General features: G+C 48.3%; 1 protein-coding gene across 3 annotated transcripts in view; it reads left to right on the forward strand.

Moving 5' to 3' along the window:
* IL16 (interleukin 16) overlaps positions 1 to 26,609 on the forward strand; it is a 97,382-nt gene that overhangs the window by 41,556 nt on the left and 29,217 nt on the right. For all 3 annotated transcript variants that reach the window (XM_032341937.1, XM_032341935.1, XM_032341936.1), the window contains exons 3-6: positions 17,627 to 17,735; positions 20,892 to 21,034; positions 22,804 to 22,914; positions 25,569 to 25,683. In XM_032341937.1, the coding sequence (XP_032197828.1) occupies positions 17,627 to 17,735; positions 20,892 to 21,034; positions 22,804 to 22,914; positions 25,569 to 25,683 (478 nt within the window). The remainder of the gene's footprint in view (positions 1 to 17,626; positions 17,736 to 20,891; positions 21,035 to 22,803; positions 22,915 to 25,568; positions 25,684 to 26,609) is intronic.

Here is a 26,609-nt window from a genome sequence, read left to right on the forward strand (position 1 = left end):
AAACTCAAAGAGAATCTAAAAAAGAAATTGATAAGATCAGAAGTTGTTTGAAGAAAAGAAAAACAAAGGAGGAAAGAATGTGATCAGGCTGGAGACCGAGAACAAAGCCATGCGCTAGCTTTAGGGTATATTTTGATCTGTTAGAAGAAACTGTATCCCGAAATTTTAAAGAAAGAAAAACCTGTCTACAAAAAATAAGGTTAAATACAATGAAGGGATAAAATAGGACTATAACAATGAAAATTAAGGAAGTTTTTTTTTTTTAAAGATTTTTATTTATTTGTTAGAGAGAGAGAGATACAGAGCACAAGCACAGGCAGACAGAGTGGCAGGCTAGAGGCAGAGGGAGAAGCTGGCTCCCTGCGGAGCAAGTAGCCCGATGCGGGACTCGATCCCAGGACGCTGGGATCATGACCTGAGCCGAAGGCAGCGGCTTAACCAGCTGAGCCACCCAGGCGTCCCTAAGGAAGATTTTTTAAAAAGACATTGATAAGATAAAATAGCTTAAAAAAGTTAAAAAATAGGAAGAGGAAAAATTTAAAAAATAGAATAAGAAAAAAATAAAATTAAAAAAAAAATCTAACTTTGAACGACTAAAGAATCATGGGGAGAAAGCCCTGAGTTCTGCGTGTTGCGTTCCCCTAGCTGTGGAGTTCCGCAGTTCTCATTGATCGGTGAACTTGGTCTGGCGGGACGTTCTTGCTGATCTTCTGGGGAGGGGCCTGTTGCTGTGATTCTCAAATGTCTTTGCCTGAGGTGGAACTGCATCTCCCTTGCCAGGGGCTGGGCTAAGGCATCTGCTCGAGTTTGCTCTTGGAGATTTTGTTCCCTGAATGCTTTCTGTACTGCTTTGGAGGACTGGAATGCAAATGGCAGCCTCCCAATCTCCAGCCCAGAGGATGCAAGAGCTTCGGGCCCCACTCCTCAGTGTGCCCTCAGATAAAAGCAGTCAATTCCTCCTGGCTCCCTGGTCTCTGGCTGCACTCTGAGCTCAACTGGCCTGTGACTGAGCTTTACTATTTTTGATGCACAGCTCTGTTTGGAGTCTCCAAACCTAGGACCCAGCAGATTCCTGCAGCCCTGCCCCTCCCAGAGGAAGGTGAATCTCCTCAGATCTGCCACTTGTGGGGTCCCTGCGTAAAAAGTAGTGGCCCGACTGTGCTCTGGATCACAGTTTAAGGTAACCCCAAGCTGAGAGCCTACTCCCTCCCTGTGACAGGTAGGATGGACAGAGGGAGACGGGGAGATGGAGAATCTCAAGCAGACTCACAGAGCTTGATGCAGGGCTTGATACCATGACCCTGGGATCGTGACCTGAACCAAAATCAAGAGTCGGACACCTAACCAACTGAGCCACCCAGGTCCCCCATGAAGTTCTTCATTTTAATGGGAAATTTACCACTCATGTGTCTATAGTTTGTGCTGTTTTGCATCTTGCTTCAAATTTTTATCCTTTCCTAAAGTAAACATGTTTTATTGTAATGTCTATCTTCTTCTGTTTTCCTCTGAACATCTTATGGTTTTGCCTTTTATATTTATGTGTTATCCACCTGGAACTGATGTTTGCGAATGTGGGCGTATGTTACATTGGGTCCACATGGTTGACCAGTTGTCCCAGCCCCCTTTGTTGGAGTATTCATCTTTCCCCTTAAAAGTACAGTGTTAATTCTCTTACAAATCAGATTTCCTCCCATGAACACGCAGCTGTTCAAGGCTCCCTATTCTGCTCTGTTGGTCATTTTATTATCCTTATGTCAAAACTGTATATCTTAATCACTACATTTAAAAATAAGCATGTTCTCTTGTATGGAAGTTTCTCTGTCTTTGCTTACTTAAGTATGTGTCTATTCGACACCCTTTGATTCTTAATTAAAATTTAAGGATCTGTTTTTAATGTTCTAACAAACACTTGTAATTTTGATTCATACTATGTTAAAATTATAAATGACTCTACAATATTAAGTCTCCCGTTTTTGTAAATATAACTTATCTCTTCATTATTTAGGCTTATTTTATGCCTTTCAGTAAGTTTTGTAATTTTCTTCAGAAAAATCTTTTGTATCTTTCCTTAGATTTAGTTCCTAGACATTCTTTATTTTCTGATACAGTTGTAAATGTTACCTCTTTTTTTTTTTTTTAAGATTTTGTTTTATTTTTTTGACAGACAGAGATCACAAGTAGGCAGAGAGGCAGACAGAGGGGTTGGGTAGCAGGCTCTCTCCTGAGCAGGGAGCCTGATGCAGGGATCTATGCCAGGATCCTGAGATCATGACCTGAGCTGAAGGCAGAGGCTTTATCCCACTGAGCCACCCAGGTGCCCCTAAATGTTACCTTTTTAAAGAATTCTATTTTCTAACTCTTTTCTGGCATTGTTAATACAATTTTAAAACAGTTTTTAAAATTAAATTGTTTATTTCAAGATTATTGTAGATTCACCTAAATTTGTAAGAAAATAACACGGAGAGATCCATGTATCTTAGCTACTCTCAAGGGTAACATGTTGGATAATGATAGTCTAGTATCACAACTGGGGTATCGGTATCCATGCAGTCAATGTACGGAATATCTCCATTCCTTCAAGGATTTTTCATGTTGCCCCTTTATAGCCATCTCCCTTTCCACCTTCACCCATGGCAACTCTATCTACGCTTTCACCATTTCAAGATCATCATACAAATGGTATCAGATGGTGCGTAATCTTGGGGACAAGAGTTGTGCAAATAGTTACACGTTTTATTTTTAAAGAAACTGCCCAACAATTTTCCAGAGTGACCACCCCATTTCAGATACACATAAACAGAGTATGAGTGATCCAGTTTCTCTGCACTCTTGACAGTATTCAATGCCACTATTTTTTATTTTAGCCATCCTGGTAGGTTTGTAGTGATATCTCACTGTGGTGTTAATCTGCATTTCTTCATGGCTGATGGCATTGAACATCTTTTCAGGTGCTTATTTGCCTCTTCAGAGAAAAGACTGTTCATGTGTTTTGCCCATTTTTGAGTTAGATTGTCTGTTATTTTTCTTGTGGATTTCTAAGAATTCTTTACAAATTGCAAGTACTCATCTTTTATTGTACATGTTACTTGCAAATATTTTCTCCAGAACTGCAGCTTGTCTTTACATCCTCTTAATGTGAACTTTCATAGAGCAAATTTTTTAATTTGGTTGAAGTCCAGTTTATCAATTTTTCCTTTTATGAATTGTTTTTGGCGTCCATTTAAGAATTCTTTCCCTGGTTCTAGATCCTGAAAGTTTTCTTCCTTTTTTTTCCCTAAAACTATGCATCAAATAGACATATACTTAAGTAAGCAAAGACAGAGAAACCTCTATACAAGAGAACATGCTTATTTTTAAATGTAGTGATTAAGATAGTAGAGTTTTGACATTTTCTAAAATTTCTATAGTTTACACATAGTTCCATTTTGAGTTAATTTTTGTATGAGATGAGAGATGTGGGCCAAGCTTCCTCTGTCTCCACCTGCCTCCCCAAACGTATCAACATTCACTTGGTACAGAATTGTTTGTTAAAAGGACCATCTTGCCTCCAAAAAGTTGCATATGCTCCTTTGTTATAAATCAGGTGGGTATATTGGTGTACATCCTTTTCTGGGTTCTCTTTTCTATATGTATATCCCTCTTCCAGTACCACACATTTTTGGTGACTGTAGCTACAAAATTCCTCCTGAAATCAGGTAGGTGCATTTCTCCTATTTTATTGTTGTTTTTTTCAAAGTTGTTTTTAACTATTCTAGTCTCTTGGCATTTCCATATAAATTTTAGAGTAATTTTGTCTATGTCTATAAAAAATCTTGCTGGGATTTTAGCAGGAATCACATGAACTTTATAGGTGAATTTGGGGAGAATTAATCTTTGCTGAGTTTTCCAATCTATGAATATGGTTATGTCTCTCTATCCACTGAGATCTTTGATTTCTTTATTAGTGGTTTTTTTTTTTTTTTGGTTTGCAGCATACAAGTCCTGTATATGTTTCCTTATATTTATACCTAACTATATTTTTGAGTGATTGTAAATGGTATGCATTTAAATTTTAGTGTCTCTGTGTTCATTGCTCATAGAAAGAAATAGAATTGATTTTTGTTATGTCTAGTTTGTACCCTGCAAATTGTTGAACTCACTTATTTGTTCTATGAATTATTTTCATAGATGCCTTGGGATGTTCTATGTAGACAATCATGTCATCTACAAATAAGGGAAAATTGGTTTCTTCCTTTCTGAAGCCTTTCATTTTTGTTGTCGTTGCCTTATTGCAATGGCTAGAACCTTCAGTACCAAGTTGATTGAGGGTTGAGATTAGGTATTCTTGCCTTGTACCCAATCTCAGAGGCAAAACATTCAGTTTTACTCATTAAGAGTGTGGTTAGCTTTGGGTTTTGTGTTCTCCTTTAGCCCTGGTATTCTGAGAGTGTATGTTATGAATAGGTGCTTAATTTCATCAGATGCTTTTCTGCATTGATTGATATGATCATCTGATTTTTCTTTGTTAGCCTGTTAATACAGTACATTACCTTAATTGATTTTTGAATGAACTATCTCTGCATCCTTGGAATAACCCCACATGGTTATCAGGCATAGTTGTCTTTATCCACTGGTGAATTTTATTTGGTAGTATTTTGTTAAGGATTTCTACCTCTGCAATTACGATAATATTGATCTGTAATTTTCTTTTCTTTTTGTTTTACTGCCTTTTTCTGGCTTTGGTACTAAAGAAATACTAATATCAGAAAATTAATTGGGAACTATTCTTTCCTATGTTCTGGAGATGTCTGTATGCAATTGATGTTAGTTCTTTAAACGTTTGGTAGAATTCTTCAGTAAAACCATCTGACCCTAGAATTCTTTTGCTTGGGTATTTCTTAATTTTTACAGACTTCTAAAGATTTCCTAACTTTTTCTTGAGTTGATTTTGATGAAGTTTTTCTTTCCTCAGATTTTTTCATTTTACCTAATTGTTCAAATTTATTCCTTAAAGTTGTTTATAGTATTCTCTTATCTTTTTAATCTGTATTACATGTGTAATCATGTCCCCTCCTAACCCCTCATGCTATTTGTTTTCTCTCTTTTTCTTTCTTGATTAATTTTACTGGAATTTCACCAATATTTTAAAATATTTTCCCAAAACCAACTTTTAATTTTGTCCATCTGCCTCTTGCATGTCTCATAAATCTTGTTCTTATCTCTAGTATTGTTTCTTCCCTGCTTCCTTTGAAGAATAGTTCATTAATTATTTTCAACCTCATCTCTCTTAAAATAAGCATTTAAGATGGCAACTTCTATGAGTATAGCTTTCTCTTCAGCTGCATTTCACAAGAGTTGATATCTAAATTTCCATGATCATTTAGTTCCAAATGCTTTAACATTACCAACATAATTTCTTCTTCGACCAATGAGTTATTTAGAAGGTGTGATTCTTAATCTTCAGATGTGTGAGTATTTTCCAGTTAATCTTCTGCAAAGTTTTTTTGAATTACTTTGATATAATTGTAGATTCCTATATGGTGGCAAAGTACAAGTAGTACACCTTCACCCAGTTTCCCCCAATGCTGGCATCTTCTATGATAACTATGTAGGACATTCAAACCAGAAATCTAACACAGTTATGATGTATGTGTAGTTCTGTGCTGTTACCCCACATGTACATCTGTGTAACCACCACTCCAGTCAAGATACAGAGCAGCTCCATCCCCCCTAAACCCCTTTTCACTACCCCTTTACTGTCACACCCAGCCTCTGACCACCCCTAACCTCTGGCATCACAAATCTGTCTTTTCATCATGCTTTATGGCTGATGGTATTGTTCTCAGAAAGCATGGTACTATGCCAGGCCATTGTAGTTACTGACAATTGTTTGACGACCCTATGCACGATTATTTTTTACAGAATTTTTATGTATGTTTGAGGAGAAACTATAATCTGCTCTGGTTAATTGAATTGTTTAAATAGTCTACACACTTTCTGATGTGTATCTCCTTGATCTAGGAATATCTAGGGAGCAGGTTAAAAATCTATGCTTTCTAACAAAATCTTGTTATGTCCACGTGAGGGGGGCTATAGAAGATGAAACAAGCTTAGAATTGTATCTTCATGATCTAAAGCAGGTATTACATTTACATGGTGACTTTACCCGTATTAATTTTTTTTTGTTTAAATCTCCTTTTTCTATAAAATCATACCAGAATTATTTTGATCAGCATTTGTCTGATTTAGCTATAAAAGGAATAATTGACTAGCTTGGACTTCTTTAAAATTAGGAAGACTGTTGGAGCACTTGGTTGACTTGGTTGGTTAAGCATCTGATTTTGGCTCAGTCATGATGTCAGTGTCCTGAGATCTAGTTCCACATCAGGATCTATGCTCAGCATGGAGCCTGCTTGTCTTTCTCCCTTTCCTCCTCCCCTGGCTCTCTCTCTCAAATATGTAAATAAAATCTTCAAAAAATTTTTAAAAAGACTGCTTTGTGAAAGACAGTATCAAGGGAATTAGAATACAAGCCACAGAGTAGGATAAAATCATTACCAAAAACACAACTGTTATCCAAAATATACAACATATACATTGTTGTGTACACACACACACACACACACACACATCTATGAAGGATTATTATCCAAAATTTACCAACAACCTAATTAAAAAGTGGGCCAAAGTGTAAATACCCCACCAGAGAAGATCTACATGGCAAGTGAGCACCTGGAAGGACCTCCCGCATCAGAGGGCATCAGGAAATGCAGAAGAAAACAATGAGCCACTACTACATACACAGTAGACTGGCAGCAATAGGGAGCATTGAGGACACCTGCTGGTGAGGATGTGGAACAACAGAAACTCTCTCTGTCTCAGGGCGGGAGGGCAATATGGCGCAACCACCTGGAAAGACAATTTGCTGGTTTCTTAGAAAACTAAACAGAGTATCGCCATATGACCCAGCACTTGGGCTCCTTGGCATTTAGGTAAAGGAGCTGCAAACTTGTGTCCACACAAAATCCTGCACGCGGGTGTGTATAGCACCTTTGTTCATAATTGCCCAAATCTGGAAGAAACCAAGATGGCCCCCAACAGGGGAATGCGTTCATACACTGGGATGCAACCCCACGATGGGATACTGTTCAGCCCTGAAAACAAGCGAGCTGCCAGGCCCTGAACGGACATGCAGGAACTTTGCATGCATATTCCTAAGAGAAAGAGGCTGGTCCGAAAAGCCTACACACTGTGGGATTCCATCCACACCGCCTTCTGGAAAAGGCAAATCAATGGGGAGAATGAGAAGATCGGTGGTTGCCCAGGGTGGCCTGGTGGAGAGGTAAATAGGCAGATCACAGAGGCGGTGAAGTCTGTACTCAGTATGAGATTACAGGGATGGGTACCTGCTGTTACACATTCGTCTAGACCCACAGGCTGCACACAATGGGGAGGGGACCTCAGGCAAGCTGTGGACTCTGCCTGATGATGATGTGTCTGTGGAGGTTCATCCTTGGTAAGGAATGTGCCCTACGTGTGGGCAGAGGGTGTGTGGGAAATTTCTGAGGCTCCCTCGCAATTTTGTTTAAGCCTGAAACTGCTGTTAAAAATTAAGTTTCTCTTTAAAAGTCAAGTGACGTGTCTAAAAAAATATTTTTAGGTAAATTTATCCTGACAGTCCTTGTCTTTTAGCTGGTTCATAGAGCCTCTTAAATTATGCACACCCACCTGCATGTAAAATTATTTCATTTTAAATATTTTTTCTACTTTTCTTGTTTTTTATTCTCTGCCTTTTTTTTTTTTTTTGGTCTTTTCGATGGTTACATTTTTTTCATTCTTTTTCTCCTTTATTGGTTCTGTTTATAACTCTGTGTCTGTAATTTTATGATTACCCCAGAAAATCTGGCATGTACATCTAGGTTTTCAGTGTTAAACTTATTAATTTTTACTTGTACCCTCTTTCTGAATGGTACAAAAGCCACTGAATATTTTCATTAAGGTAGTGCTCTTGGCTTCTTATATCCTATTACTTTCAGGTAATTTAGCTCTATTTTTACATATATTATGTATATATCTCCATAGCGAGATATAGATATATATATTATCTCCTGTTCCTCCCTTCCCCCGCCTCCTCACTTTTCTTTGGAATGTCCTCGGGGAGGATATAACGGTGGTGAACTCTCTCAGGTTTTCCATCTGAAAGGCCTTCGTTCTACTCACTCTTGGGCCCCCATGTTTACACTGATGGTTGCTCTCTCTTGCCACAATGGATCAATTATTCACGATTGCCACGGAGACAGGAGCTTTGGGTTAAATCCTTGCTCACTAAAAAAAACGGTCTATCTTCTCTCTGGCTGCTTTACAGATCTTCTACATGTTTTGATGTTCCATAGTTCAACCAGGAGCTAAGCCTACTTTTCTCTTTATTCACCTTATTTGGGATTTGTTGGGTTTCATGACGCTGTGGATGGATGATTTCATCAGGATCGGAAGAACCGTATTCACACGCATGTGCAGTGCGTCTCTTTCTGGAAGGCTGGTTAGATCTAGGCATTCCCGCCCCAGCTTAATGCTTCTAAACCCTCCTTAACCCTCTCCATCCCCTTTCTTTGCCGTCCGGGTGTCTTTTTCTGATCAGTCCTCTTGTCCCCTCCCCAGTGCTCCCTCACCCATGGTTCAACCCACGTATTTCCTTTGAGATATAAATAATTTTATGATTTTTAAAATTTCTTGGTACTCTCCCCAAGTCTGCTCAGAAACTTTCATGGTTCCTCTGTCCTCAAACGGCTCAGTCATCTCTTCTAGTTCTTGAGAAATTTAAATATATTTATTTTGCTTTCTGTGTCCGTTTTCCCAGCACTCGAAGCCTTCACAGGCCTGATTTTGGTGTGTATCGCTCCCTCTGGCTCTCTCTCATGGTACCTTGTTCCAATATGTGTTTTGCTCTTTATTATTATTATTATTTAACTTTTTTTTCTCTGAGATCCTGTAAGTCTTGTTAGTTTCTCGGCGGGAATCTTTGTGACCCACGTTAAAGCTTGGTCCTGCAGAGAAGTTTCGAGTTGGTTTCTGCCAGGTGGCTGGGGCACCATCAGCCTAGGAGCATTTTGAACTAAATTCTCATCTAGAGGTTTTTCAAGACATGCATGTGGTATGAATCAGGGTTGCCAAGTCCTGTGAGAGCCATCTGGTTACTGTTAATCACCAGCAAATCAGGAAGGCTTCCCCTCATTCCATTAGGGCCATTTCCAGACTGATGATTTTCAGGCAGTTCCTGAGGGTGGAAGGGATTCATTTCCAGTGTACGTTTCAAATGAGGATGTAATTATTAAGGCCCCCTCTGTGCAAGGGGAGGGTCCTCTTGAACCCTGCATCCTGGGAAGAAATCGGGACTCTCTGCTCCTAACATCCCAGAAAGCTTTAGAAGGTGAAGTTCACGTCCAGACCAGACGGTTCATAAAATGATCTCGGGGCATCAGCCAGGCTCTGAGCTGCTCCCCTGTCAGGAATATGGTGGCGCAGCCGTTATTTACTTCGTGGCCTCTGAGAATTCCTTACTCCCTCGCTATTTCATTGATAGGTTCCCGCCCCATCCCACGCTTTTTCTTGGTTTTAGCAGAAGGATCAAAGGAACGCGTTCCTGTCTTAACATCCTCAGTACAGCCTTGTCGGTGTTTTCTATTACAGACCCCGGGATGAACAAATTTCTATACATGTCCTTGTGCATTTTGTCCAATTATTTCCTGTAACCAGTTTCTAGAGTACGAAAACGATGTGACAGAAGCGGGACATCTCCGGGAGCTGGACTGGCGCTCCTCGGGGACCGGCGGGATCAGTAGGGTTCTCGCTGGCTGTCAGTGCAGATGCTCCGCCCGGAGGGTTCCATGTACATCTTCTGAAAATCCTGCGGGACCTACTATAAAAACTGGACGGAGGGTCATTTCTACTAAATTAGTAGAAATAGAAACCGTGTCTGGCAGAAAAATACTCAGATTTTTTTGGAAAAGTGGTATTCCCCAGAGTTGTTCTTACATTTAGGAGCGCATACAGAACTCGTAAGAGGAAACACTCCTTGACCAGACAACCTAGTTTTATAAGGAGAAACAGACAGGTGAGACTAGCTTGGGAGCAGACGGGCGAAGGGCGGTCGCACGGGTTATTGAGACAGCCGCCCGCAGCGTCATGCCTTTCCGCCGTGAAGCTTTCCCTGGGTCTGATGAGCACAGGGAGCCCCCGGGTTTCGCAGGCGGTGGCTGTTCTGCGCAGAGACGGTGTTACAGACGGGCGGCCCCGAGTTTATTCCCGCAGAATACGTGCGGTGAGGTGTTCTCGAAGAGGGAAGGAGAGCAGAGATGGGTCACTGTAAGACGGGACAGGATGCAAAGGTGCGCGGGGCGGGGGTCCGGCTCCCTGGGGCGGGAGGCGTGGGGTCCGTCTGAGTAACATCCGAGGAGGCGCAGGCCGGGAGCTCAGATTGGATCTTGACTCCATCAGCGACAGATGCCTCAGAGATTCAGTGTCTCTGAGGAGCATTTGCATTTTTACAAAATCACCAGCAGGAGAAGTGGTCGAGGACAGGGGCGTTCCGAAGGAAAAAAATGAATTTTCCTTCCAAATTGGTTTTATTAAGATATAACTCCAATATTTTTATATATATATATTTATTCATATTTATGTAATATTTCTACTTACATGTAATATATACTTAAAATATATAATTATATATTTATAATATATATTTATCTTTATATATATAAATATATTTATTAAGATATAATATGCAATGTGCCCATTTCAAGTGTAGCAGTAAATGGTTTTTAGCCTATTTGCAGAGTCGCGTAACCGTCACTACACGATTTTATTTTATTTTAATTATTTTTTGTAGATAAAAGGATTTTACTTATGGAAAGCCCATGAGACTCATTAAAAAAAAAAAAAAGAACAACTCTAGAGGAAATAATAAAAGAATTCTGTAAGGGGTGTGGCTTCAAAATTAACAATAAAGAAATCAGTATTTTCCTTATGTACAAACTGCAAATAAAATAATGGAAGGAAAGATGACATTTACGAGAGAAGCAAACAAGCAAAGACCAAATGCCCAGGAATTAAGGAGACGCATCCAAGGCTCAAGCTTCAGGGTCCCTGCTGATCTCGGGCTGCCCCGTGAGAGGAGGGATTATGAGGCTGTGTCTCAGAATTTCCTGCCGTCCTGCTCCCCTCTCTCATCTGCCTGATGGCAAAGGGTCTCTCCCCCAGCTTGTAGTTTGTTTGTTTCCTGGAGCAAACTGGTCCACACGTGGCCGTCGATGGCTGATGTCTGCGGGGGGAGGTGCCTTCAGGAGCCCCTGGTCGCCGTCTGGAACCAGAGCCTCGTCACTGTGGCTCTGGATCGCGTTCCCCTGATGGCTAATGACACTGGGGGTCTTCATGTGCTTCTGCGCTTCTCACCTAACTCCTTCAGGAAGATACCTGTCCAGATCCTCTGTCCGTCTGAACGGTTGGATCATTTGTATTTTTGACTTGGAAGAGCTCTTTATATATTCTCTATCCAAATCCTTCATCAGATACATGACTTGCAAATATTTTCTGCAGTTCTGTGCGCTGTCTTTTCACTTCCTTGATGGTGTCCTTTGAAGCACAAATTTTGTAATTTTGAGGAAGCCCATTTCCACTTTTTTTGGGGTCCCTCGTGCTTTTGCTGTCATATCTAAGAAATGTTTTCCTAACCCAAGATCATGAGGATCTGTTTTCTCCTAAGAATTTTTTCAGTTGTAGCTAGTATGGAGGTCTATGATCCATTTTGGTGGTTTTTATTTTTATTTTTACTTTTTTAGATTTTATTTATTTATTTGACAGACAGAGATCACAAGTAGGCAGGGAGACAGGCAGAGAGAGAGAGAGGGAGCAGGCTCCCTGCTGAGCAGAGAGCCCAATGCAGGGCTCGATCCCAGGATCCTAAGATCATGACCTGAGCCGAAGGCAGAGGCTTTATCCCCCTGAGGCTCCCAGGTGCCCTCTGATCCATTTTGAGTTAATATTTGTGTCTGCTGTGGGAAAGTGGTCTCGTTCATTCTTTGACGTGTGGACGTCTACTCATCCCAGAGTCATTTGTTCAAAATAATCTTTAAGGGGTGCCTGGGTGGCTCCGTTGGTGAAGCGTCTGCCTTTGGCTCAGGTCATGATCCCAGGGTCCTGGGGTCGAGTCCCGCGTCGGCCCTCCCTGCTCATCGGGGAATCTGCTTCTCCCTCTGCCCCTCTCTCCCCCTTGAGCTCACTTCCTCAAATAAATAAATAAAATCTTTTTAAAAAGTCTTTTAAAAGACGCTTCCTAGACCTCCAGCCATGGGAATATTCCGGCGCCGGAGGAGTCCTCTGAAGAGAGGCAGAGCCAGCACGAGGGGACACGTTGAGGCATCTGAAAAGGTTGGAATCCAAGGTGCCGGGGGTCATGCGGGGAGCACAGTGGAAGGGAGGCTTGAGAAGGATTCCTCGTTTCTGTTTCCTCCCTTCCTCTCCGCGTCAGGAGCGTGTGGCCTTGGCTTCCCGCGTGACCATTTGCGGGCCGATCTGCTGAGCCCCGCGGCTCATCCCCGTGACTTACAGATCAAAGCCTGTTGCTCCATCGTCGGCCCAACCGGGAGCCTCGACCCGGAGGACAGCTGGATGGCACCTTGCGGTTCCCTTAGGTTGGCACCGCTCTGGTGACTCAGCTCAGGAGAAAATGGGAAGACGCCCACGTGAGTGGAGGGCGGTCAGCAAACTCAGAGTCCCGAAGCTCCCGCCGGCCGTCGGGCATTGATAAAGATGAGCATCTCTGGGGAAGCAGTGGGTGGATCCTTCCAGCCCCTGGGGAGGACTTCAGACTCCAGAAGGGAGGTGCCTGTAGGACCCAGCATCCCGAACTCTGCATCTTCATTCTGGGTTCGCTCCCCCGTGGTCCTGGGCTCCGTCCGTGGGAGAGGGCTGGCTGTGGAGCCCCTGCAGCCCCATGGCTGATCGTCACGTCGGGAAACACCCCATAAAGAGCTTCCTGGCCGTTCTGCCTTATTCCACACCCAGGTTGTGGTGGGACCGACTGCCGTGGACACTGCCATCCCCAGGGCGATGGGCGCGCTCCCCCTGGAGCTGCTACTTGCGGCTGCCGTCTCCCATGGTAATGAGGGGAGATGTGTCTGGAGACGTGTCCCTTAGCCCCTGACCTCAGTGATGCATCCCCCCTTTCCAGGGCTGCCCCACCTTGGGAGCCGGGACAGAAGAGCTGTGTTCTGAGTGCCACGAAGGGCGCCGCACTGTATAGACGCTCGCAGCGGATCCCACAGAGACTCCTTTGAGGAGAAACCACTCCACCCAGGACGTCTTGCTCAAGAGCGGCCAGGCCCCCAGCAGCCAAGGAAAGCTGTTTCACTCTCGAGAACCATCTTCTGCCAAGTGGTCATCTCCGAGGGGACAGTAGCCACTCAGATCTTTAAACATAACCATCCGTTGCGTTCAGAAGTGTGGAGTGGAAAGCGTTTACCGGGATTGTCAAATCGACCCCCTTGGCTTACAAAGGGGGAAACTGAGTCCAAACAATTAGGTGACAAGTCCAGGGTAATGCATGATTTATTGCTGCTGGTCTCATACCCTCCACCCACTCCATCCCACAGTGCATTTCGACTAAAGGATTGTCGTGCTCTGAGCTGTAGGGATTGCAGAGAACGAACCACACCTTGAGATAATCCCAGAGTGTGGATGAGGGCTGGATCCTCGTGGGCCTCCAGAAGTCGAAGACCCACAAAACTTGTGCACTGCTGCCTCTATTTTGGGAACTTTTCAGGGTCATGTAGTTGGGCTTTTTTTTTTTTTTTTTTTTTGTTCACATGCCTGATAGAAAACCGCCTCTTGGATCCCGCCTTCGGTGGGGAGTAGTCCATTTCCGTTCTTCCTTGCACTAGCAGTCCAGGGAGCCCGCTCCCGCCTCAGCCAGGTCAGAGCAAAGTCTACACACGTATCCAAGAGTTTGGAGCTTGCCCGAGTTGACTCAGGCTGTCAGAGCCTCCGGCTGCTTCAGAAACAGGGTCCACGGCAGAGGGACAGGACCAGCTGCCAGCCCCCGTGTCTTTGGTCAGAGGACGCAGAGCCATGAAGGGAAGGACCCTTGTGCTGCCTTGTGCTTGCCGCGGTGGGGTGGGGGGGGCATGTCCTGCTTGTACACCGGGAGGTCACTGCTCCCACCGTCCTGACCAGAAGAGGCTGCACCCCGGTGTGCAGAGAGCAGAGCGGTCCAGTGGTTCATCTGGCTCGTTCTGGATAAAGTCTCTCACAGCCAACCCTGAAACCCTGAAAGAAAGCTTCGTTCTTCTGAACATGACACTAACGACTTTCAGGCCATCTGGACTAAAAAAAAAAAAAAAAAAGAAAAGAAAAGAAAAGAAAAGAAAAAGTCTCTGCTTCTTATGATTCTCCTGGCATCAACTAGCTTTGCTTGCTGAGCTATTTCTACATTTTGTTTGGGACAGGGAGCTTTGGAGAGAGGATGGGAAGGGGAAAAAATAATGACCAGTCAACACACTGTCTTAAGTTTACTCACATGACCCTTGAAATGCATGTAAAATGGCATTTTTGTTTCTGGTCTGATGGTAAAAGTCACCCAAGCTTGTTGTAGGAGACGCAGAACACACAGGGGAGGGGGAAGTAGGAGAGTAAGAATTCGTGGCCCTGTGACACACCACATGCCCTGCCATCCCGTAAGAGCAGGACCCTGTCTGCGAACATCATCTCACTACTTGGAATACGACCTCATGCATAGGAAGTGCTTAACAAACATACAGTGAATGGATAATATTACTATCTTGGTGTATTTATTTCCAGTCCTTTCCTTCTGCCTACGTTGCATGATTATTGTGAAACTCTATTCATAGCACCTTTTTTCTTTTTTTACCTACCATGATAGTAGAGGCTTACATATACTACAAAAATTCTCTAGAAGCAGTTTTTAAAGATGATTTGTGTTTGCATATGCCTCACTTCCTTTTTTTTTTTTTTTTAAGGATTTTTATTTATTTGACAGACAGAGATCACAAGTAGACAGAACGGCAGTCAGAGAGAGAGAGGAGGAAGCCAGCTCCCCATTGAGCAGAGAGCCTGATGCGGGGCTTGATCTCAGGACCCTGAGATCATGACCTGAGCCAAAGGCAGAGGCTTAACCCACTGAGCCATGCAGGCGCTCCATGCTCACTTCCTTATTTATCTTCATCTTATTAGAGATTCAGGGAAGGTTCACATTTCCAAGGTACTTTTCAGGGAAGCCTGGGCTTTAGACGAGGAGACGTACTGGCTGTTTTATGAGGTTTCTCTATGTTCCGTGAACCCAAAGAGCTACTGAGTTCACATGTCAGCATTCGCTTGCACAGTTTCCCTGGAAAGCGTGAGGAAGTGGGAATCATATCAGAGGACACGACCTCAGGGACTCTGGTAATTAAGAAATATCTTTTGACTCTTACAGTGCATGAAGCGACTGATTCAAAGAACGAGTCATGATGCTAAGTCCTAGAAATAGAGAGTTTCAAAGGTTCAAATGAACTGCGTCACCTTACAGAGAGTTCCTGCTCCGTCTCCTTCTGAGGGCTCTCAGGGGAGTCTGGCGGAAGATGGTTCTGCTCAGGTTCATAGAGCACCACCTGCTGCTGAAAAGGAGAAGGCGTTCGAGGGAGATGAGCGCTGGTTTTAACCCCTGACGTGTGCAAGAAATACAAGGAGAGAGAGATGCGGTTTCTGGCAGGAGATGCGGTTTCTGGCAGGATCCTCTTGGGTCAGAACTAGAAACAACCGTAGGCCTAGAAAGGGATTGGGAGTGGACTATGCCCTACAGAGTACTTTCTAGTCATTCCCTCTCCTCTTAGACGTTCTACCAAAAAAGTCTATTTCTACCAAAATTCAAAGAATAGATAGACTCATGGGGAGACGTGCATGTCAGGACAAGAGCCGCGGGTGAGGCCAGCCTCCTTCTGGGACCCCGGAGAACTTCCTGCACGAGCAGTGCGGGTGACTCAGGACTGAGGGCAGGGCTGACTCACCTGCGCTGGCCACGCAGGAAGTGAGCCCGGCAGATGTCCGCAGACCCCTCCCCGCTCCCGCAGAACCCGCTCACTCGCAGTGCCAGGGGCTGGGATGGAGGGCAGGTTTTTGGGTGCAAAGTGAGAGGCCCGGGGAGATCCTCTCTCCACCCTTGGAAAACAGCCAGGTGCTCAAGTCCCCCCCGCCACAGACACACAGACAGACAGACAGACACACACACATACACACACACACACACACACACACACACCCCTGGAGCCAGGACATTAACCAGGCACCGACAAGGCTGGCTTTGAAGCAAGGCAGGCGTATCAGTTAGAAGACAGCAGCAGGTGCCCTACAGACCTCTCCCCCGAACACTTCAATCCCAGGTAGCATTTGAGCCGACAATGGTTTCCAGGTCCAATGACAAATACCCAAAGATTCTACACTCAGCAGATAATTTAAGTGTGACAACCACAAAATAACATTCTCAGACATGCAGATATCCAGAGCTTTCCATCTGCATAACTTCCTTGAGAGAAAACACGTGCACACACACACACACACGCACACACATGCGTATGCACTCAATGATGATGGTAGTGATGAGTGTAACCAACATAATTCAAGAATTCAGTCAAAATCATTGTAGGTAATAAAGTTATATAAAAACAGTTCTAGGGAGAGAAATGAAATAATTCCATGATCCTCATTATTGACCTCTGTCCCTCTGTCCTCCTGTCTTCTGTCCCTAAAATCTCCAAGTTGTATGTTTTCTGTTTCATTCTTCGCCCCGATGGAGAAATGAGTCCAAGTGTAACTGTTCAACATATTGCCTTATAAACTCAGCACCATGGGAGAGTGCTCCAGATTATTAGTCTAAAAAAGGCACAAGGACAATGTGATCTGTATGACAAGGTAAAGAAGACGAAAAGAACCATAACTTGAGAACGCTGGTTTTTAAGGCTTTGAATTAAATCTTCAGAGAAGGAAATCAGCAAGATAATAAAATCATAATACTCTCAAGAATGCAAGGACGGTTCGATATTAAGAAAATATTCACATAACGTTCATTCGACAGAGTTCCTAAGTGCCTCCTATGCGTAGAACAGGGCAAGTGACCTGAGCTCTTCTCTCAAATGCGTCTCCCTGGCTTCCCGTCCCGGGAAGGTCTTTCCCCCGTTTGTTGTCCTCTGTCATCACTGACCCCTCATCTTGGCTTGCTCACTTGCTGGGGGCCTTCCTCTGCTAGAACAGCATTGCTCCGCCATCGATGTCCTATCCGGCTCGTTCACCCCCGTTTCCCCAGCGCCTGACAAAGAATCAGACGTGTATTGGCTGACATGGTTATTCAACATCATCTCTTGCCTTAGATCTGTGTCTGTGCAAATATATCTATTCTCTCAATTTTTATTAAATGGGTGACTCTACCCATAGCTTAGCCGATGATGGTGATTCTAAATCCCAGCCTGTATAGAGCCTATAATTTACCGGGGGACACAGAGAATCCAACCAGTACTTCCAACGTCGGTGCCTGAACCGCCGCTGTCTACGCAGGTTTTTCTGTTCTAACCGACTTACTGAATAAAAGGTGGGAACTGTTTTGCAGGAAGCTTCCACAACGTCTTCCCGAGAAAAGTCTGGAAAAGTAGAAGCGCAGAGTAGTACCTTCCTGCTTCCCAAAGCCTGTCACCAAAGGACTCGCAGCAATTCAACCAGTAAGTGCGTCCTGGACCTGTCCCCGGGACGGAGCCTCGCTGTTGCTGAGGACTGGGAACATCAGGGATGTGGGGGGATCTGGGGGAGGGCAGGTCTCGGTGGGTCCAGCTGGATTACACACGGCTGTGGTCTGCTGGAGGGTTCCCTCGGCAGTTCCGCCTCGTGATGGACTCAGGTGCCATGTTGGGAAGAGCCGACATAGAGGATAAAAGGCAAGGGCTTTGCTCTAGCTCTGTCTTCTGATGTGCTCCTTGATTTTAGGAAGGCCACTGGCTTTCCCCAGCTCCCTGTCACCTTCTCTGTCACCAGATGGGAGTGGAGGCTGGAGGACATCAGGACTCTTGGTTGCTGCAGAGAGAGGAGCTCTACTCCAAAGTCAGGGAATTTGAAGAATGCAGAAAAGCATGATGAGATTAAGACCACACCACATGCTGATGTTAGAAATAACCCATATTAATGTTTTCTGTTCTTCCCCTCTGAGGCCTCTATATGCCCACAGAGCACACGTCTACACACGCGCACACGGCACAACTTCGTGTCCTTGAACATCCTTCTGCAAGCACCATGCTCAGTGGGTCCCTTGTATCTCATTGTGTGACCACACCTAACCTAGTCAACCAGCTCCCTACTGTCAGAGAGCTAAGTTATTCCCGTCATTCTCAGGTTTTCACGAGGATAAGCAGCAGTGTTAAGTTCGTCCGTGAAATTTTGCTTACGTTTGTGATGATTTTCTTAGGGAAGCATGAGGGGCCGTGGATAGAAGCATGGTTAGGAGTTCACACTTGCTTCCAGAACCAACGATCCATGTGACCTTTGGTCCCTTTCATTCCATCTCTAAACCATGATTTCCCAAACTCATTTCCTATTTTGGGGCTGCTAGTTATTATTTTTTTTTTTATCGTAAGTTTTTGCTTATTTTCCCCTTTAGAACAATTTCCTAGAAATGGAGTTTCAAAAGGTTAACTATGCCTTAGAGTTGATCCGTGCTGCCCAGTTTAAGAAGCGAAGACTCCAGTGACGTGGATGTGTACCTCCTTCTTCGTTCATAGCCGCCATATGAGCATTTAACAATATCTATTTGCTGCAGATTTTTCTCTACTCCCCTCTTTCCTCACCTCTGCTTTCTTCTGGTCTGCTTCGCACCCAGGACCGACTACGTGAGTTGTAGGGATCTGTGTGAAATGGAAGTGTGGGAACCTTGTTCAAATATAGAACGGGAGTCGGTGGGGCATTAGACCCAAGCCAAGGCCCCTTTGAGTGTGAGGCTCTGTGACTCCATAGGGCACATGCCCACGCAGTCAGCCCTGCTTGCACCCTGGGCACCGAGCAGACCCTAGCCCCTGACCCCCCGGGACCCCCTAGCCCCCCGGCCTCCTGCCCCCCTGGCTCTCTGCTTTTTCATGGAGCTCAATGAGAGAGGAGCACCAGCAGGAGACTGGGCAGTGAAGGAGAAGCTGCTGGAGCATGTCTTCCTGGTTCCCTCTGCCGCCATGCTGTGTCCTGGCAGACCTTGTCTGGCTGGGACCAGACACCAGGTCCGGGTGGCCCACCTTCCGTGGACCTAGCACCCACCGGGCTCTGAGAAGACGGTCTCCTCCCCTTGCCCCTTCAGGCCCGAGATGGCGCCAGCTTCCAGTTTTTGCCAGTTCCTAGATACCCAGAGGGCTTCGCTCTTTTCCTAAACCCTGTCCACACTTTGCACACGGCCCTTCATTCATTCCTCTCAGGGGCCTTGTGGGCTCCCACCTGCCTGGTTCGCTGGCCCCGAAAACCAGCCTCTCCACACAGCTGACCTTAAATGTTCCTGGTTTCTTCCTTTCCCTCTGGCAGGAGTTCCTCTTATCTTTTTATCCGGGTGATCAGTTTTAGCGTTAATTTATAAAGAGCCTCTCAGTTGTGTTAATATTTGGCTGTCTTTTGTGGGAGGTACATTCTGTGTTTACTGTTTTCTCTTTAAGTCTTTTCTTAACAGAAAGATGAGAATATCTTTCCATAATCAAACGTATGTTTTTTTTTTCCTTCCTAATAATGTTAACGTTTTTTGCACATCCAGAGAACGATGAAATATTTGGCCAAACTTCCTTCTAATTTGTAAACAACTTGCCTTTTTTTTTTTTTTTTTTTAAAAAAAAGGCTGCTCTGTTTGTCATTCATGTTTGCTGTTTGGTGTGAAGCAGGACTAACCATGTTTTGAAGCCGGGCCCAGCGCGGCTGATGGACGATTGCTCTCCGCTGGTCGGGGATCGGTCTCCACCCGCCTCTCGAGGTCCTCTTCTTGCCCGTCTGTTTTATCTCTTGCAAACGATGCGCGGTTCCATCTCAAAAGCCAACAGGGCCGTCTCTTTAAAGAGAGACGCTCCGGCGGTGGGTGTTGGTTTTACAGAGAATATTCTCTTCGCTTTTCTGCGTTTCGCTCGCTGTGATTCTGGTCACGCGTGGCTCGTTGGTTCCCTGCTTCTTGCTCTGTGTGTTTGCTTCATTTTGGCAGCGATTCGAGAGGTGTGTCCGACTTTTATCCCCACTTCTGGTTTCCTTCACAGGATGTTAATTAACTGATCAGTTGGGTTTCATTAATTAAGGAACACCTGAGACTCGATTTTCCAAGTGTCCCCCCCTCCCTGGAAAATGGCTTCCTGTATCCCTCGTTTCTTCCCGTCTATGTCTCCATCCCATAATTCAGCTTCACCGTCAAGTACCGACGTGCGTCACTGCTGTGCAAGCCTCACGGTACAGTCTCCCTTTCAGAAGTTACTTGGGCCTTTGCACCCGCTTTCACGACCATGTTTTCGATGAACTCCATCAGTGCCGTGTGTTTAACTGGTTTTGCGCCCGCCCCCCCCCCCCCCCCCCGCCCCAACACACAACTTGCGATGGTGACCTTGTGGCTGGAGCACATCCACGAGCTGTTTTCAGACCAGCGGTGCTTCGGTGACCCACTCTGTCCAGACCCCGGGCCTGGGTCTGTGCTGGTCCCAGCTCCATACTGGGAGCGGGAACTGCCCTCGGGCTGCCTGGTGGCAGGGGACTGGGGGGCAGAGCCCCGAGCTTGCCCCTGCGCTAGCCTGTGGCTTTGGGGTGGCTCCGAGGTGTTCTCCCCGGACCTCTGTGTGCGGAGAGCACACATGACTTCTCCCTTTCCTCCTCTCGTGCTTCAGGTGTGAATCCCTACTGCACAGGAGAAATCGATTTCCCGATGATCAAGAAATCCTCGGTTTGTGCAGACAGACAGCCCTACTCCCTCTGCAGTAGCCGGAAGTCTCTGTCTCAGCAGCTGGACTGTCTAGCAGGCAGGGCTGCGGTAAGAACGGAGGGGGAAAGGGAGGGGGGAAGGGCCCGGACTCAGCAGTGGCCGAGGTGTGGGGGGTGCCGGCTAGCGGGTGTGGGCAGCTCTGGGCAAAGGAAGAACCCCAGGGGGGCTGGTCCCCGTTGAGCCTCCCCGCGTGCAGCGGCTGCCTCGTCCGCGCTATCAGGAGCCGATGGGCAGTGAACGTGAGCGGAGCCTGGGGCGCGGCTGTGCCCTACCTGCACCCTGACTCGGCGGGTCGCCGAAGAACCGGGCTGGGACAGGGGAGGGAACGCACACACGTGCATGCGGCCGGTAGCCGACGGCCCCTGGGGCTTGAAGTCAGACCTTCAGGACTCCGAAACCTTGGGCTCTTAACCCCGTGCTACGGCAATGCGCTTTACATGCAGTGCCTGCAGTTCATAAGCTCAGAAATGAATGTGTAGCATTTGCCCCGTTTTACAGTGAAGAAGCAGGAGCGTGGCCAGGTGAGTAGCTGTCTGAGTTTACATGTCTTAGAACCAAAGGGACCGGGCAGACTTTGAGCCCAGCCCGCACGCTGTGCATCATGTGTCCTTCCCACTGCGGACGTCAGCTGGCAGGTCGGGGGCTCAGCAGACATGAAACACGGTGTCCCCAGCCTCCTCCTGCTCCTGCCCGAAGCCGTGGGGAGTGCACACCGCGTGCGGCCCCATGACCACCCAGAAGCCCTGTCTGTAGCACCCAGCCCCTTTTAGTCTCCAGCTCTGGAAAGCCCACCTCATCCTTCCGACACCTGCCTAACAGCACCTCTGCTGGGAGCGCCACTGACCCGCCAGCTGCGTGGGCCTTACACTTTTCCCAGTGCCCATCTTGGGCGCCTGTCCTCTTATAGCCTCGTCCCAGCAGAGCAGGAGCGCTCTGAGGGCGGGCTCCGTAGGCAAGTGATGCCTGATTCTCTCCGCACGGTACTCGGGCCCCCGGCAGATGCCCGCAAGTCTCACTTTCCTCGCCCCTTCCCTTCGTGGACTTAGTATGTCTTTCATTTGCCAACTGGGAGCATCGAGGGTCCCAGGGTTAGGAAAAAGATGACTTTCCAAGTGGCCGATGATTTCACGTAAGAGGAGTCGGGCACAGAATGGTGAGGTCACTTCCTCAAGGTCACCGGCTGAATTTGGGCAGAGCCACCAGAAGAGCCCAAGGCAGTGGGGGCTCGAGTCTCAGCCCTGACCGACGGGCCAGGCTCCACTGTCCCCCCCCCCCGAGTGGCTTCCTGAGGCACACAGGGCGTCTGTCTCTCGGGCACACTTTGCTTCTCGGGTGCAAGTCACCTGTGGGCCTGCCCTGAGATTTATGTTCTGCTTTTTTAAAATCTTCATGTGCCTTGCCCACCACCCACACCCCGCACAAGAAGGGCTCTCAGCACATGTGTCTTGAATCAGACAGGGTCTGCCGAGGGCATTCTGGGTGGCTGCGGTTCCCGCCTCTGTCTGCGACTTTGGCCGTAGGACCCATCACCCCAGGGCCGTGTGGTCTGGGATCTGCTGTGCACCTGCCAACTGGACAGGTCTCGGGGGGCTCCCAGGTGCTGGTCTGCAGGGACACAGGACTACTCAGCAAGGCTGAAACCATGCAGACCATGAAACACAGCCCCTCTTCACCAGACTCCCACTGTGCCTCATCGACCACACGTGGGGGCCATGCCGTGGGCCCCCCGAGAGAGGGGCTCTGGCCCTCTCCTGTCCTGTGAGGTGTGTGCTGCTGTCCCATCGGCTCACCCTCCCCATGCCGCTTCCCTCCTGCAGGGCACCTCGAGACCCACACGGTCGCTCAGCACAGCTCAGCTCGCACAGCCCACGGGAGGCCTGCAGGCTTCCGTCATCTCCAACATCGTGCTGATGAAGGGCCAGGCCAAGGTAAGCAAGGGTCACTGCCAACAGAAGCCACTGGACGGACACACGCTCCCAAGGAGCTGTCCTGTTCAGGGAAGGAAGGAACCAGGTCTGGTGGTTCTGGCTGCTAATGTGAGCGTCGCGATGTCCCCGTGCAGGTCACCACAGGGCGACTGTCGGCCAGCTTGCTCTTGGCGTGGTGTTTTCTAGAAGTGAATTCCCCCGATGATTAAATTAAAATCCTTTCAGTTGTGTCTGTGTCTGTTCAAGCTGCTGGAGGCGGCTTAACCAGCATGGTCTCACCGCTGGGGAGGCTGGACGTCTACAGCTAAGGTGTCCGTTGAGGACAGCTTTCTTGGTGGGTGGACGGGACCGTCTCGCTGTGTGGGCACAGGGCACGTGGCAAGGGTGACAGAGCGCTCTGGGGTCTCCTCCCTAAGGGCGCTCATCCTTTTGTGAGCTCCCCTCCATGACCTGACCCCCCTCCCGAAGGCTCCAGCTGACACACGACGTTGGTTCGATCCACGTGTCTCCACCCGCCTGATACACCCACCCTGAGTTCTGCCCACGACTGCGGAATCCCGAAAGGAGGGACAAGGCAGCGGTGGTGGGGGAACATCCCAAATGTTTCTTCGTGTTCCCTCCAGAACATTCTGGAGTGGACATGGGCAGTGGTTGCCAAGTTCACGGAGGAGCCCAAGGAGCCGAGATGCTTAAATAACAAAACAGTGGGTTTTGGGTTTTTGTTTGTTCGTTTGATCTACCTGCTGCAACGCAGCGTGTGGTGTGTCAGGAGATGTCCTTGCTGGGCGCTTCCTTTCTGGTCGGTCCGGAGGGGCCCCCTGCGCCCGGATGTTCTCTCCCTCCTCCCCATACCCTCCTTCTCCCGGGAGCTCAGCAGAGACACGAATGAGAAGGCAGAAGCACCAAATGCCGACACCACGGCTCCTCTCGGCGCAAGGAGAAGCCCTCTCTCCTCGCCGACCTCGCTAACAGTCCGGCTTTCTGACTCGTAGATCCCAATGCTTCCTCCCTCCCCCTGGACTTAGGCAGCAGTATTTTTTTAAGAAAATCGGTGGCTTTTAAGTCGTTTGCAGTGCTCAGAAGAAAGCAACGGGCACGCAGAGAGGGTCCACTGACCTCGTGTCTGAACCTTCACTAGATCCCATGTGATTGCACATCACGGGTCACGGGGCCGACCGAGCCAGCCTGCAGGGGCAGGGGCCGGGGCGAGGTGAGCTGTTGGGTGCAGGAAGCCTGGGTGCACAGCAGGGTGGCGAGTCCGACGCAAGCAGGACCTCCACCGGCTGCCTCGCATGACGGGTGCTGGAAGGAAGGCCCGTGGTGGAGGATGGCGAGTAGGAGCGGCAGAGCTGAGCTGGGGAGTAGGAAGAGGAGCTCGAAGGCTCCGTAAGGGCTCGAGGCAGGGTCACGATCAAAGGGGGCCACAGAGCAGCTTTGGAAGGAAGGCCAGGCATCGTGCTCAGGGCTGGGCAAGGATGGGCGCTGGGGCCTGCCATCGCTCTGGTACCCGGTGACACACAGGTTCAGCTCTGAGCAGCTGCCAGCCAAAGGGACACTGGCCCGGAGCCGTGAGGCTGTCACCACGGTGGCTGTCCCCGTGGGGTCCGTCCAGGAGCCATGCTGTGAGCCACTGCCCAATGCCCCTGCGAGGTGGACCCAAAGACCCAGCTGTCCCCGGACTCGTGGCTTCACTCCATGACGCACGTCACCTGAGCACCTGCCAGAGGCCGGGCAGCGACCAGTCTGATGCGTTCCCTGCCTTCAGGAGCTGAGAGTCTAGAAGGGAGCCCATCGAGGCCGCAGCCAAGCCCTCCTGGGAAGCGGGGAGCTCCTCGGTCCCCTACAAACCGAGCCAGCATGTGTGACTTTCCTCGGCTGCTCTCTGGGTCTGCATGCGGTTCTCCTGACTCACGGGCGGGTCCGCGGGGAAGGCTGGGGGCTCCCTCCTCGCTCTGACGGTGCACACGCCACTCACACCTCTCCCTTGCTCTTCCGCCTCTGACCTGGCCTTGTCTCTGCAGCCTCCCGGCCGCTCCTGCTTTGGGGGCTGTCTCCTGAGCCCCCTGAGCTCCCACCAGAGCCGCCGGCCAGTGCTGTGAGCTCCTGGGGCGTTTGTCAGCTCGTGACCCAGTAGAGGGGGCTCAGGGTCGCAGTGATGTCCTTGGGAAGGGGAGGGTGGGATGCAAAAGCAGAAGGGAAGTGAGCAGCCCTTGGTGGGAGAACGGGGCTTCCTCCGGTGCAAGCTGCTGCAATTACTCCCGCGGGCTTTTGCTGCTTGGATCTCCTTGAAGGTCCAAGCCCAGCCTGTGGGTTAGGTTACGAGCATCATTTCCCACGGGGCTGACCCGGGGCTCGGAGACAGACTTGCCGGAAAGAGCGGCCGAGCCAGGGCTCAGCGTCGTGACGGGGTCTCGGGCCACATCCCTGGCTCTCTGGGTCAGGACATCAGACCCGCAGGAGAGCCGGTGACCCCACGCAGCCCAGTGTGGCCCGGAAGTCCTGGTTTTACCCAAGGCCAGGGGTCTGTGAGGCCAAAGGCATCTGTCTCCTCCCCGGGGCCTTGGCTCAGGATTGGGGCAGGCCCTCGGCAAACACCAGCCCAGGGAATAGCGCAGACCCCACTCCTGATGCGTACTTTCCTCTTCTCTCCCCAGGGCCTGGGCTTCAGCATCGTTGGGGGAAAGGATAGCATTTATGGCCCCATTGGAATTTATGTCAAAACCATCTTTCCTGGGGGAGCGGCGGCAGCGGACGGAAGGCTGCAGGAAGGTAGATCTCCCGTGTCTCACCGGCAGACAGACTCGCGCGGCCCTAGGAGAGGGTGGAAAGCAAAATGCCTCTGCAGCCTTCAGAATCCGGCTTGCATGCGTCTGGGGTCCGCAGTCCCTGTCCCTGCCCATGCCGTCGGGACAGGCACTTTGCTGGGTGTGTTTGCCCTCAGTCCGGATCCTGTGGCCGGCCTGGGACAGAGGCCCGAGCTGTCTGGTTCCCTTCCTTTCCTTTCCAAGGGCCCCTCTCCTTCCGTCCTGCCCTCCCTGACCACAACCACAGGGAAACCAGGCCTTGTGCTTCTGATGCGTCTGAGAAACACTCTCTGAGAGCGGGCGGTGCTCCCGGCTCTAGGAGTAGAGGTCATGACCGCATATGATCTCTCTTCTGTGGAGCTCACAGTCCACTGGGTAAGGGGCCTGGGGAGCAGAGCTACCTCCTGAGGGCCCTTCCCATCTTCTTGTCCTGGAGGGCCTGGGTTTTCTCCCCACCCCAACACCCCCCCCCCAAAGTAACTTTTGGAGCATTGGACAACAGTCTTGTTCTGAAGATACCCACAAATTGCAACCAGGGGCAAAAATTCAAGGGGAGCAGGCACCTCTTGAGCCGAGGGCAGCCCCTGCTGGCCAGACACTGGGTTACACACGGGATGCTTGGGAGAGGCGATGTCACAGCTGTCCCCACCCTTCTCCGCCAGGCCAGTCTCCAGGCTGTGCTGGGAGCCTGACCCCCTTTAAGAACCTCACTTGTTCGGCCTCCTGTCTTCATACCGTTCCCAACTGAAGAATGGTTTTCCTGCTTCTAAATGGCTGGGAAAGAAGTCAAAGGGATTTATAATTCTTCTGTGGCAAGTGAAAACTGCATGATATTCAAATTTCAGGATCCCCAGAAAAGCTGTAGGAGGCTACAGCCGCGGGCACGGCTGT

This window comes from Mustela erminea, chromosome 5 (genome assembly GCF_009829155.1).
Source record: "Mustela erminea isolate mMusErm1 chromosome 5, mMusErm1.Pri, whole genome shotgun sequence".
Lineage (NCBI taxonomy): Eukaryota > Metazoa > Chordata > Mammalia > Carnivora > Mustelidae > Mustela > Mustela erminea.